Source organism: Aspergillus candidus (assembly GCF_002847045.1).
Source record: "Aspergillus candidus strain CBS 102.13 unplaced genomic scaffold BDW47scaffold_15, whole genome shotgun sequence".
Taxonomy (NCBI): Eukaryota; Fungi; Ascomycota; class Eurotiomycetes; order Eurotiales; family Aspergillaceae; genus Aspergillus; species Aspergillus candidus.
In genome coordinates, this window is record NW_020194020.1 from 55,638 (window position 1) to 68,853 (window position 13,216).

Sequence of the window (13,216 nt, forward strand, 5' to 3'; positions counted from 1 at the left end):
ATCAACAACCCAAGTATTTCGCCATTATCGATTCCTAGATATAGGAATCTTCTGGTGATCAGCTCGGCGGACGAGATGATAGAAAAGAGGCACAGAGAGACACAGATGATACCTGTCATAGAAGAGAAGACAGCACACGTTAAGATAACAAAGGTGAAATAAAAAGAGGCTCGTATTTGATTACACAAAATAAAGTCAAGACGCCTGGGATAGAACAAAAGCGCACAATGATAAGAAGACTAATAGAACAACCAGACCGGCCACGTCTACCAAAATCTCGGATCAATGACCCCCTCTTTTTTTTTCCCTCACGGACCAAAGCACCTAGGTATCGATGTTTACTCCTATACGACAGGACAGAACCGAAAGGGGAAGGGCGGAAGGGGGGAGAAGGTAGAATAGAAGAAAAAGAAGACAAAAACAAGCATGAATCATCAGAAGGGATATCGTGCACACGGAGTCATTCGCCATGACTCGAAGAAACGATTCGGAGTATTGCACTGGATGAGGAGAGTGGGAGAGGTGACTTTTCTGGAGAAGAGTAGGCGCGTCTAGTTACCGCCGTCCGCGTTTGGGGGCTGGTCCTTTGAAGCAGGGGGTTCGTTGCCAGCTGACACGAGCGTTGGTGCGATACGTCGTTTCTTGGGCGGCTGTTGGACCTGTGGGGCGGAGGTTGGCTCTTTAGGCGCCTCCTTCTCTGGTTCGTTGGCTCGCTTGCCCAGGACGCTCTGCTGGTTGGATGCGCCTTGGGGGGTGGGTAAGGGCGTCTCCGGGGGTGTGGTGAGCGGGAGAGTTGGGGGTTGGGAGGAGTGAGTTGCTGTCACCAGTGGCACGGAGCCGAGAGTAGGGGTCGGGTTGTTGACCACCCGGTTTGGTGGTTGGGATGTGGACTGTGTTGTGACAGAGGAGACAGAGTTCGAGCGTGCTGGGCTTGCAGGCGGTGCCGGGACCACAGGGGCAGGGGTGGAGGCGGGAGTCGGTTTCGCGGCAGAGGTCGCCGGCGTTGGCGGGGCCGCTTGGGTGGTAGATGGTACGCCAGTTTTCACCTGCGGTGTTGCCGGGTTCGAAGTTGTATATGGCTGGCCAAGTTCGCCAGAGGTGAAAGAGAGAGTCGAGCAGAAGCCGTCGGACGAGCTCATGATCAACGTGAGGCCATCATTCGACCTGATAATAGTGGATTAGAGCATGACAAAGGGCAAACTCCGAGCGTTAGAGGACTTACCATGTGAGATCGGTGAATGTGGCAAAGTGCAAGTTGCTGACGACACAAATCGGCGTTTGTTGTTGGGTATCGTACACAAGGACAGCATCCTGGGTCGCAACCGCATAAACGATGCGATAGGGTAAGGAGAAGACAGGCGCGGGGCTAGGAGCGCCCTCTCCCTCGCCCTTGACGCTTTTCGAAGAATCGGTGGCGGGTGTCGAGGAAGGCGGCTCCATCGCAGTAGTGCCATTCGCGGAGCTGACCACGGGGTCAGGCAGAGAGGCGAAAGTCTCTTCTCCGGATGAGGTATCCAAGGTGATATGGCGGACCGCCTGGGGCGCCTGTCTCAATGTGTAGAATATCGGCGAGCATTTAACAGCCACGGACGGCTTCTTATGGCCCGGAAGATGGGAGATGGGCGGCTTGTTGAACCCCGCGCGCGTGTAGACGTAAACCGTGTTGATGACCTCGTCTGTGGTCTTGGACGGATCTGTGGCGGATACGTGCGACGTTTTGTATTGTCCTGCGGGCGTGAACAGGAGACTCCCATCGGGGGCAAAGGTTAACCGGCGGAAGAAAGACGTGAACGTCTCGTTAGCGTAGATATTGGAGTTCCGGGCCCCTAGCCCGCCCAGCAAATTGGGGGACGGAAGCTCCATCGGCTTGACGGCGGGCAGTGGCAGCGACGGCGCGGGGGATGCAGAACGGCGAATCGACGGCGAGGAGCCGAAAGAGGACCGGCGACTATGCGACACCGGGGGCGGATCCATGGGCAGATTCGAAGCCATCGGGGTCCCTGGGGTCGACGAAGCGGGGGAAGCGATGATCGCTGAGCTCGGAGGAGGCTGGGATCGGATCGAAAGGTCTGGCGGAGCCGGACTGCTGGACGAGATTCGTTTGGCCGGCAGGTCCATTTTCAAGAACTTCCCGTGAGACGTCAGGGTGAATTGACCGTCTTTGGTCTTCAAACTATAGATGTGCACGGATCGATCGGAGGACTGCGTCGCGACGAACTCGTTGAGAGGGTCCCACGCGACGCCTTGCACGTAATGCGAATGCTCCGCAATCTGTCGTACCATTTGTCCTAGGATCCGACATCAGTCAACCGCACTCAAAGGGGAGGGGATCTCTCCGTCGCGGTCGAGGGCGAACCAACCGGTCTGGGCGTTGTATATCCGGGCGATATTATCCATGCTGCCTGTAATAATGAAAACACCATCCGGCGACCAGGCCAGATCATAGATCTCAGCCCCGGACGAACGACACATGTGCTTCACTCGCCAGGTCTCTTTATCATCCGAGTGATCCTCGCCTAGACCACCCTGGGTCTGCAATTCCGACGGAACCCAAAGGAGCACGTTGCCATCATCCCCGGCAGATGCCAGCATCTCGCCTAGAAGGTGTCAGACACGGGTCTCCAGCAAATTTCCATCTCCCAGAGGGTCTTCCAACCGAACCAGCCATACCTTTCGGGCTGAAGCGCACCACATTGACGGCTTGGGTGTGCTTTATCAACGTACTCAGATACGTGACCTTTCTGTCCTCCCCAGTCGATTCGACTCGCCATAACTATTCCGGGCCTCCTCGTTAGAAAAATCGAGGCACGGGGGGAAGGGGTGGACGGGGGTAATGAGGGAGGCGCACTCGAACGTTGTTATCACTGTAAAGAAGAGCAGGACGTATCAGCCATCCGGTCTCACGGATTTTGAGGGGGAGGGGAACAAGTTGCCACGTACTTTCCAGCCGTCGCCAGACGACCTTTACCATTGGGGTCGTAATGGACCGAATAGATCGGGGCATTATCGTTGTGCCACGCGATCAGCAACGGGGTAGCCTTCATGGTGAGCGCGAAAGCTCCACGGATGGCTCCCCAAGGCGGTTGCTTATGTCGAAATCACACGACACGGCCCTGGTGGCTCGAAAACGCTCTCGCCGATGATATAGGTGCTATATCTAGTCGAACTCGAGAGGTGTGAAAGAATGACAGTTAAGAAGTCGAGGAAGAGTCGAAGGAAAAATGTCTTTGGGGATCGTGAAACCCGTTCGAGGGGTGGGGAACAAGCAAGCAATTGACGTATGAATTGGAGATGGACGAGGGACCAAACAAAGAGCCAATCAATACAAGGGGGGGAAGTCCAAAGAGAATAGAGGGAAGAAAGTGAAGAAAATGGGGCAATCACAGGGGACAATAGGAAGTGTAGGTAGTCGACTGTGATCAAAGATGAGCGAATGGATGAACGATGAATGGATCGGATGGATGAGCTCGTGCCGGCTTTGGCGTCAAAATGCGCCCGGCGACTGAACCATAAGCGTCTCTGCATCCACCCATGCAACTAATGCAGTAAGGGGTGGCTTCACTTTCTAAATGTTTACTGTTCAGTATCTTGTTGTTATTGTTTTTTTTTTTTGTTTTTTTTTATTTTATTATCATTGTCCTCTCTCGGAATCTGGTCTGGTACGACGACTGCGATAACTATGACTACCACCTCGCCGTGTCCGTATCACCTCCCACCCTGTTTCAGTACTGGAATCCTCTCGAAATCCTGGTCCATGAATTCCGGTTTCTGACATGAGGTCCGAGGTCGCGTCGGAAGACAACGGAGAAGCTGCCTATCAGCTAACTACGTGTAGTTCGGTGAGAAGTGATGATAATCATCAGGATAACCATAATGATCATAACCAGCAACTCCAGTCATTTTCACAGATCATGGGAATCAGATGTGGAAGATCGGTAATAATACAGGGATTTAAAAAATCAAGGTCAAGGATATCAATCACGCCAGAGACCTCCTAAGAGATCCAGTTCCCTACTCTCTCCCCAAACCAGCTGGTGGCCTTCTCGCGTCGCTTGGCTCGGTTATCCTCGTGGGTCTTGAGGAACGGAGAAGCCTCCTGCGCATACAACTTCTGCTGTTCGAAGTTCGCGTTGTGCGTCCGGATCTCCAATTCCCGCTCGTGCGGACTAAGGGTCTCCCAATTCTTGGGCGGCTTGAAGCCCGCGGGAATCGATTCGCCCCCAGGGATTTCCACGGCACCAGGCTGACTCGTTGATTCCTGCGATGGCGGCGGCGCCTGCGGGTTGAACAGCGACGTGAGCGGAGGGGGTTCCTGACCAGCCTTCCGGGCCTCCTTGGCTTGTTCTTCGTAGCTCAGCATCTGATGGTAGAGCGTGTCGGCGTGCATCTGTATCCGCTCTTCCCTTTCCTCGTCTTGGTGGAAGGACGAGGCGTATCCGAGAGCCTGGAGGAATTTCTGGAGGCACGTTAGCAACCACCACCCAACCCACAGACACAGTAAACATCACAGGGCCACTCCTTCAACGCTGCACTTACAGATTGCGTCGTAAAACAACGGGAGAACTTGGCATTCTCGTCGGAGCATAGAGTCAGCCGGGATTCCAGCTGTTTCTGCCAGTTGCCAGTCTGGAAACAGTAGGTCAAGGCCTCATGCTCCAATGCGCAGTTCTCCATCGCCGCCCGGTGTACGGTGTCATTGCGCTTCTTGTAGTTCTCAATCACGCGTTCTGCGCCCGTCACTTCGTTGGTCTCCTCCGGTGGTGGCTTGTAGTTCTTCCAGAGATGGGCGTAACGGCCGTCGGGGTAAAGAGACTTGGAGGGCACGGAGGGTTGCGAGGGATCAGAGGTCGCGGAGGATTGAGACTGCGATTGCGCATCAACCGGCTTTGCAGACTCCGTCGACGAGGGAGCTGGGACATATTTCTTGGGAGCTTCGTGCTCGAGGTACTCTCGGAGACCCGGGTCAAGCTTTTTGACCGGGTCGTCGTTGTTCGAACTTCCCCAGAACCAACCCATGGCGCAACGGGGGGGGGGAGGGAATATAATAGATTGCAGACTAATTCAACACAGGTACCAATGACAATCGAAGAATATTGGGTAATACTGCAGATCCGGGATCGTGAGTACGGATGGAACGAGAGAAGATGGAGCGTTGGTGCAGGTTGGGCGAATTGCCGCCAAACCAGATTAGGCGGAGCGGCATGCAATCCACGATCATCATCCTCTCCATCATCGATCACAACCCCAACTCTGCCACAACAATCTTCTTGTCAACCCCCCCACCACCCCTTTGCTCTCTTTCGCGTGTATCTGCGCGTCGAGCCTGGCAAAGGCGCTACTTCTCGATCATGGCCTCTAGTACGTTTGTATTCATTTCTTACAAATAGCCATTCAATCGATGCGATGCTGACCGAATACCTCTAGATCGAGAGGAGCGCCGCCAAATGCGGCAGCGCGGAGCTGCGTACGCGCCTCTTCCACCCCGCGACGAATTGACCGGGAAGACTCACAGCTAACCCCCAACTCTTTGGATCAGGACACGCAAGATTAAAGAAGTCGATTTTGGCTTCTCCTTTGGCCTGGCGCCTCCGCCCGAGGAGGAATCCTCCCAACCCGCGTCGCAACCCGCCAATGTTGACATCGCCTCCGCTCCCCCTCTACCCTCAGAAACCACCGGGGCTCCGCAACCAACACAGCCTCCGTTATCACCTCCAGGAGAAAGTACAGTACCGCAACAAGTGACAAGTCAACGAACGCCGGGGGGTGCGCGTAATGCTCTTCCCCCGCGACCGTCGACGTTCGACTTGGACGCGAATGAGGCTCCAGAACTTTCGCGGAGTGCCAAGAGGCAACGAATTGGTAGGTTTGAAGACCGGGATCAGTACTCAATGTGTTGCTAATTCTCGCAAAGAGCCTCCCAGCAGGATACCGGTGGCCGCGGCCAGTGTAAAACCCGCCCAAACAGAACCACCAACCGTACAACCCCTCCAAAACGGTGATCAATCCAACGCAGTACCAGACTCACGCGACGAATCACAGGCACAACCTGTGGCTGCAGATAAAATACCGAGCCCAGAACAGCCCGCTCAAGAGGCGCCTCGGGCAACCCCTCCAACAGCCCCTCAGGAAGCCCCTCAGGAAGCCCCTCGCGAGGCCCCTCAAGAACTTCCGAAAGGAGATTCCACGCCTACCATCCTCGAATTACCTGACAAATCAGCGTCTGACCAGGAGAACCAGAATGAGAGGGCAGCCGAAAATAATGATAAGCCAAGGAGTCCATTCTCTCGAAATGGGTCGCTCAGACCGAACGGGACGAAATCTCCGCCCGGCGATAAGACAAGGAACAAGCGCAAACGAAGAAGTACCAGCGCCGACGAACTCCCGGCGCAGGATGTCGCGAAATCAGACACCGCCGTCGGAGCTGTCCAACAAACAGAACAGGCCCCTGAGCCAGAGAAACAAACCGCTGCCCCCGAAACAACTTCACCAAGGCCACAGCCTGCGAAACGCGCCCGAGGCCGACCAGCAGCTAAAGATTCACGAAAAAAGACAACGTCTCCGGAATCGCCAGATGAGTCTCGAGATTTTGCTGTGGGTGCAAAAGCTCCAACGCCCCCGCGACCGGTGCAAACACCGGAGGACCTGCCAACGGGAGACGCACAGCAAACACGGACCGTTGAATTGCCTTCGGAAAATTTTCAGGAGTCTCAGGATGCTCAGGTGAATTCGGAAGTCCCATTGCCCCTACGGCAGAGGCGGTCACGGAAAACACCCACCACAGAAGACTCTCAACAGACGCAGGCCTCGGAGGGTCTTCAGGAGACCCAGGGTGCTCAGGTGGATGCGGAAGCTCCCGTGCCCCCGCGGCAGAAGCGATTACGAAAAACACCTACGGCAGAAGTCGCCCAACAAACGCAGACTTCAGAGACACAGCCAGAAGAAGAAGATATTCCCGCGACAAGAAAGGGATTGCAACCGCGCGAGAAACGCCCAGGTGCCCGTCCAGGACCTCGCCGTTCATCATCTATGCCCGCGCATAAGGAGCCAGAATCACAAACGACTGCCCCTATTGAAGGCAGGCCAGAGACTGCATCACCTCCGGCCAGAGGTAGGAGGGCTCGGGGCAAGAATGCCAAGAGCCGCGACCCTACCCCAGAAGCTCTTCGTACCACGAAGCAACGAGCAAATAAGCAGCTTGACGCTGAAACGCCCGATGATAATGAGCCGAGTGACACGACCAAGCGCGGAGAGCGTCAACCTCCAGCGAAGTCACAGGAGACACTCCCAGCGAAGCGCGCTGGCCGCCCTGCGAAGAAGACTCTCCAGACCGCTGAGACTACAGAAGTTCCTCCCCAGATTATCAAAGACAAGAAGCGTCGCCGAGAACCGGAACCTGAACCGGAAGCGGAAATTGAACCTGAGCCTGAACAGGCCCAAGAACCGGAAGCCGAACTCGAGCCCGAGCTGCCAATGGAGCCTGAGCAGCCTCCGCCTACGAAGCGTAGACAGGGCAGACCGTCATCGAAGAAAGACACCCAGCCATCAGTACAGCCCGAAGAACCTACTACCGAACAAGCTGCTGGGGAGCGTCCCCGGCCCCCACGAAAACCCAGACAGCCTCGCGGGGAGGCAATCCCGGTCACTATCCATCGACTGGCAAATGTGGCCACGCTTGGGGGTAACACTGAGTCCCAGGGTGCATCCGACGGGGAAGGATCAGGCGATGAACTCTCAACGCGCCAGAAGATGAAGCTCCCAAGCAGGGGTGGCGTGAACGCAGCCGACGTGCTCAGCCAGATCTGCCGGGAGACGTTGGAGAAGACCATCGCGACACTCAGCACCGGAATAGCCAACGAAGGCAACGCGTCGCGACGCTCGGAATGGATGCACAAGCGGAAGGCTGTCGAAGCATACGGCTCAGAGCTCGAGGGCCGTCTCCTCGAGCTGAGCGATATGCTCGACAGTAACTTCACCCTAGGCACGCAGCTCAGACGAGCCAAGCGAGAGATGGTCGACATGCGGAGTCGACTGTACCACCTCCGGGCGCAGCGGGAAGATGTCGCCCTGCGTATGGACGCCGTGCGTAAGAAGCACTCCGAGGAAGAAAGTGCAAACACCGTACGTCCCTTCTCTCCCCTCCCCCTCTCTTTCTCTTTCAAAGGAGAAAACTAACCCCACCATCTAGACCCGCTCCACCATCAACAACTCCCTCCACAGCCTCGACCTAGCCCTCGAGCGCAGCCAGAACCGCACCGCAGACGCAGCCGACGTGTCCAGCACCCCAACCCACGCTGGAACCTCAACCGCCGGTCTAGAATTCATGCTCCGCAGCGTCGCAGAGAACGTGAGCTCCCGGGCGCCCGGTTCTCAAGGCGGCCTACTGAATCAAATGCGGGCGTTCAACGCGCGGCTTGAAGCTGCTGCGCGGAAGCTGGAGAGCTGACCTGGCTTGCTTGACATGTTCTTGAGTTCTTTGTCCTTCTACTTGTTATTGTCTTGTTGAATACCCTGTCGCGAGTTCTTGTCTTGTCTTGTCTTCTATTCGAGCATATGGGCGTGGGTTCGGTTTTGGTTTCTGTGTAGTATATAGCTTTAGCATTGAAACCGGGTTTATGGCCGGTGGATCAGACGATGTCGTGTCTATCTATCGGCCTCTTGTTCGTCTGGCCTTGTCACACGGCTTCTTCTGGTACTTGTATGTGTATTGGTAAACTACTGAGGGCTTCAATCCAGATGGGATGATGCTGTAGGTTAAAAGCCTCCCATGTTTGATATCTGCCAGGTGTGTATACCGCAATATACCTACAATTCCATACGCCGACATATATACTACACACATTTTTTGTTTCTTTCTGTCTTTTTTTTTCTCACACAGAAGAGAAACTATCCACAAAAGCTAGTTGAGTATATCGAAGTCTGATAGTTTTGCTAATATACACGATAGCAGACAAGTGTCAACACGCACCCCCAAGCCAATCACCCCGAAATATAACTATAACAATCACTCAAGTTTTAAAACGAAGAATCAATATTTTGTGCTGTGGCCTATGTATCAATTAGAAGTATAAATTCTTCCACAGATCGGGCTCTGTAGATCAGTGGTAGATCGTTGGTTTCCGGCACCAAAGGTCGCGTGTTCGAGCCGCGCCAGAGTCGCTTCTTTTTTTCTTTTTTCCATCTTATTTTTATCATGTTTTTTACAAACCGGCTTATGTTGGCCTTTTTTCTTTTTGTTCAAACTAGTGATGGGTTAGAGGGGGCTTTGGTTGGTGATTGAGGGAGATACTCGCATTTTCAAAGAACTATCCTGACTACACTACACATGTAATGATATCAGCATTGTTTATGCTTCCCAGCATACAGGGGGTTCACTTTATTGTTATCTGTATGCATGGTGCTACATATGCTAGCGCTTTTCCTGGTAGATAGTGTATGGAGAACTAGTTGGAGGAGTATGATACATCATGCTATATCCGATGAGAGAATTTCTCGTGAAGTCACTCGACAGCGAGGACCTTCCTCGTGTCCAAGTTTGATGTCGCCTGATAGATAGGCCGGGACGAACATGACGGATGCCACCCGACAGGGCCAAATCCCAGAGATCTGACCTGCCAGATCGAAACCGTTTTCCGTGTAGACGTTGAGACCGTACGCCACGAGGGTGCTGGCGATGGTCGCACGTCTCTACTTAGAATTGTACTCAAGGTACATACATTCACCGACATAACTGCTGTCTCGCTTATACCGGCCTGTCCATGCTCTTTCAGTATTGGTGAGGAGGCCATGACGGAGGCGTAGTTGATCAGGGATTATCAGGTTTTGTAAATTTGCAAGTTGTATACCTCAACATTGAGGGTGTAACTATCAAGTCAGCATTCCGAATAGGCGCCTCTCATCAAATCCTGAGGCAGTGGTCAAGTCCTCAGCGCAAAGGAAACGCAGTGCTGCGTTAGCCTTGAAAGAGGGACAGGATTCTTCCTCTTGAGCATTGCTCATATCGGTCGTGAAGGAAGAGGTACATGGCTTTTGGAATCCCATGTCAGAGTAGACATAGGCAGCCAGTAGTCTCTCCTGCAGATGATACGAGGAACAGATCAAAGGAGATTATTTCCTTTAACCATCACCTCTGCTGTATATCAGCCATAACACAATGTATTATTACTGGTGAGGCATACTGCCACAGCAGAAGTCTCTCCCCGTTGACAGCCGAATTACAGCCACTGATATAACATCTAGCCAATTGCTGCTATTGTAGCTCACGTCTGAGGGGGATATACAGTTTCGAGATGATTGCAGTTACTTTGAAATTGGAAAAGGGGTATCAGGTTGATAGATTGGTGATGGGGCTCGGGGATAGATCGCTTCAAAGGGGGCTATCAGACTGGAGAATGGCATATCTAACAGGGGTGGCGCTTCCAGCCCTGCACAGAGAGACATCTCATATTGCCAGTAAAAGGAGACTGTCGACTTCACTGGGAGTACAGGTATATTCTGTACAGCTGCTTGAATTTGATTGCTGTATTCATTTCAGTCCGAGTATCAAGTTGAGAATACCATGGACGTGGATTGGACGCAGGTAGAATGTCTTCAAAAATTAGCCCAGCATTTCATAGCAACAATCATGCCAGCAATCGCTATCATAAAAGATGAAATGAACTTGATCTACGGAGTACTCCGTACCAGTACAGTCCCACCCCACGTGACCCACCTCGATCACAAACCAGACAAACCCCCCCCAAAACCGGACTCGTCATGATTAGCAATTCGTCTCCGCGTCTTACTCAATGCCCAGCAAAACTATTGATTTTGGTGGGTTGTGGAGTGGACAGTGAGTGGACACATGTGGCGGTCCACGTGGTTCATTTTCTTATTTGCTGGGCAATACTCCCTATACATCTAGGAGATCAGTCTGTTCATTACCTAGGTAGGATATTGGTGAGATACTTCTCTCGAACCGGTTTCCATCAAACCAGAGCCATATTTGCTATACAGCATGCACTCTGATTCACCAATCCTTTGGTCGGGTAGTTTACTTCATAAACTCAGTCTCCGGCCCATCTGAACCCTTTAAAGTGGGCCCATCCGTCCGTCCATCTATCACAGGTGTCACCTGACTCCTGCGAGCTTCCGCGTTTCCGGCACGGCATTTGGATCTCTTTTCTATCCATACAGGCCCACATTGAAGGTATTATCATCATCATCATATCATCATCATCATCATCGTCAGCACTGCAATCATTATAATATTACATAACATACTAATTGTATAACATTGAGTTTGACCGCATCTGGAAATCGCTTTGACTGTAGTTGGTAATGCGAAGATATTCCCTCCGCTCCCCCGAGCCGAGCTGCAACCCGTCGTGGATAAGCACATCCGTCTTCTGGAACCAGACCAATCGACTGATTGGGTTGGTTGGGTTGGGGAAATCCCGACACCGCAGTTCCCCGACATGGCATGATTCCAGCTGAGTTGATTCATGCCCGATTGTGACATCCGACCACCCTGATTTGGAGTCTATCCAGTCTTTGAAGCTCGGGTTCCAAAATTTCCTTGTTGCACGGGCGTGAAGAAAGGAGATAGCCGGGCCTGACCTGGTGGTTAAGCCACAGTTCCAAATTTCTTTGTATCGGTTGTCTATTTTTGCCGTCTTTTCTCTCTTGATTCCGTACTACTTATTGTATATTTTAGTTTATTACGCAAGGGATTTAGGTAGGGCCCGTAGTTGTCGGGACTTGATCTGGATTGGTTTCTTCATCCGGTACTCCGTAGAAGGATTCGGTAGAACTGTCGATCCCCCTCATCTTCGTGACTTTGCTGGCTGTACTACGCACCTTCTCTTGTGATAAACTATGTGATAGGTAGTTGGGAGGGGTGGTCGTGAACTGTTCGCGCTGATCTGCTTGTCTAGCATCATAGCTACAGGATTGGCAGCAGTAGCAGCAGCAGCAGCAATCCGGGGAAAGCAAGACCCTACGTACTAGTTACTTACCGCTCAGACCATGACAAGACCTATCATCAAACTAATATCTTGGAAGGGCGAATAATCCCAGCTAAGGCAGTCATGCCATACCAAACAGCTCTACTAGTTACTACACTACGATATACTACACACCAAACACGGGCATGGTAAACGAAAAAGTCCCACTTCCCCGCTATATAGAGGACTAGACAAGTTACAACCCAGAGGAAAGTAGTTATTGGGTAATACCCCGTAGATCGCCTCGTGTTCTCCCCTCTCCAGTTTTTTGGTATTTCCCCACAATCATTGTAAGTTGGGACTTGGGAGTTGGGTAACTGGAGTAACTGATCTCTACCAAGGATCTGCCGAGCATCTCGGGGGAAGGGAGGTTTGGCAGGATAACCTAGGTTGAACTTATCGCTTACTGTCGTGGGGACTAGTCGGTCACGACTCGCTGGTCAGACCCGATCGACCCCAGACTTACTTGCCGGGGTGGATTCTGGCCGACTCGAGAGCCGTTTTGTTCTGGGTGAGTGGATGGATGGATGGATGGATGGGATGGGGGTGGGTATGGGGATTGTTGGGGGAAATTATCATTAAGATTGTAATTGTAAATGTGATTTAATTACCCGGTTGATGGGATGAGATGGGATGGTTGTACCAAGGTTTTCGGGGACTTTTCTCTTAATTTTTATTGTTATTTTTATTTTATTTTCTCCCCGCGGGCTTGACTGGAGTAGATGACTACGTGGATATGAATTCAATTGCATAGGAATGAGTAGGACACCTACTTAGGTAGTATTGACTCCGGGATGTGAAATGAGTTTGAATGAAAGACATAGGGCAAGTCAGTCCATCTCAAGCTTAGGCGTCATAGGGTAGGAGTAATAAGAAGGTTCCGCCAAGAAAGGGCGTGGCTCAAAGCCCAGGCTATTTCAAAGCGTCCTTCTCCATATAGACAGATATTGACAGTCAGGTTTGAAATATAGTGCGTGCCTGACAGTCTCGCGAGTCCAGCCTAGATTGCCGGCTAAATCCAGGCTGGTAAGCGGGATTGATTGCCCGTCAAGGAGGTTGTCTCAGCCCGGCCCGGCTGGACTGGCTGGCTGGCTGGCTGGCTGGACTGGATGGACTGGACTGGATGGACTGGACTGGGCGAATTGACTAAATTTATCCAAGGGGGAAAGAATCCAGAGTACCTACTAGGTAGTAAATATGCTCGTTAATTAGTTGCCGTCAACAAACAATGTTGC

The 13,216-nt window shown here is 52.4% G+C and overlaps 3 protein-coding genes and 1 non-coding gene across 4 annotated transcripts; 2 read left to right on the forward strand and 2 right to left on the reverse strand.

Annotated features, from left to right (window-relative positions):
• Positions 1–122: 122 nt before the first annotated feature.
• Positions 123–3,181, reverse strand: BDW47DRAFT_16106 (putative chromatin assembly factor 1 subunit B). The gene is made up of 6 exons (XM_024818340.1): positions 2,941–3,181; positions 2,849–2,864; positions 2,671–2,773; positions 2,361–2,597; positions 1,223–2,288; positions 123–1,164 (listed from the first exon to the last, which is right to left on the reverse strand). The coding sequence occupies exons 1-6, from the start codon at positions 3,042–3,044 to the stop codon at positions 552–554; spliced, it is 2,139 nt and encodes a 712-aa protein (XP_024673097.1). The 5' UTR covers positions 3,045–3,181; the 3' UTR covers positions 123–551.
• A 771-nt stretch (positions 3,182–3,952) lies between these two features.
• On the reverse strand, positions 3,953–5,123 carry BDW47DRAFT_103650 (uncharacterized protein). Its single transcript, XM_024812125.1, has 2 exons — positions 4,537–5,123; positions 3,953–4,456 (listed from the first exon to the last, which is right to left on the reverse strand). The coding sequence occupies exons 1-2, from the start codon at positions 5,014–5,016 to the stop codon at positions 3,995–3,997; spliced, it is 942 nt and encodes a 313-aa protein (XP_024673098.1). The 5' UTR covers positions 5,017–5,123; the 3' UTR covers positions 3,953–3,994.
• Positions 5,124–5,278: 155 nt separating this feature from the next.
• BDW47DRAFT_16115 (uncharacterized protein) lies at positions 5,279–8,606 on the forward strand. Its single transcript, XM_024818341.1, has 5 exons — positions 5,279–5,358; positions 5,425–5,464; positions 5,537–5,859; positions 5,912–8,118; positions 8,186–8,606. Exons 1-5 carry the CDS (start codon positions 5,349–5,351, stop codon positions 8,441–8,443), a joined length of 2,838 nt encoding a protein of 945 aa, XP_024673099.1. The 5' UTR covers positions 5,279–5,348; the 3' UTR covers positions 8,444–8,606.
• A 478-nt stretch (positions 8,607–9,084) lies between these two features.
• Positions 9,085–9,156, forward strand: BDW47DRAFT_t59. The gene has a single exon. It is a non-coding gene; the product is annotated as a tRNA-Arg (tRNA).
• The last annotated feature ends 4,060 nt before the right edge of the window (positions 9,157–13,216 follow it).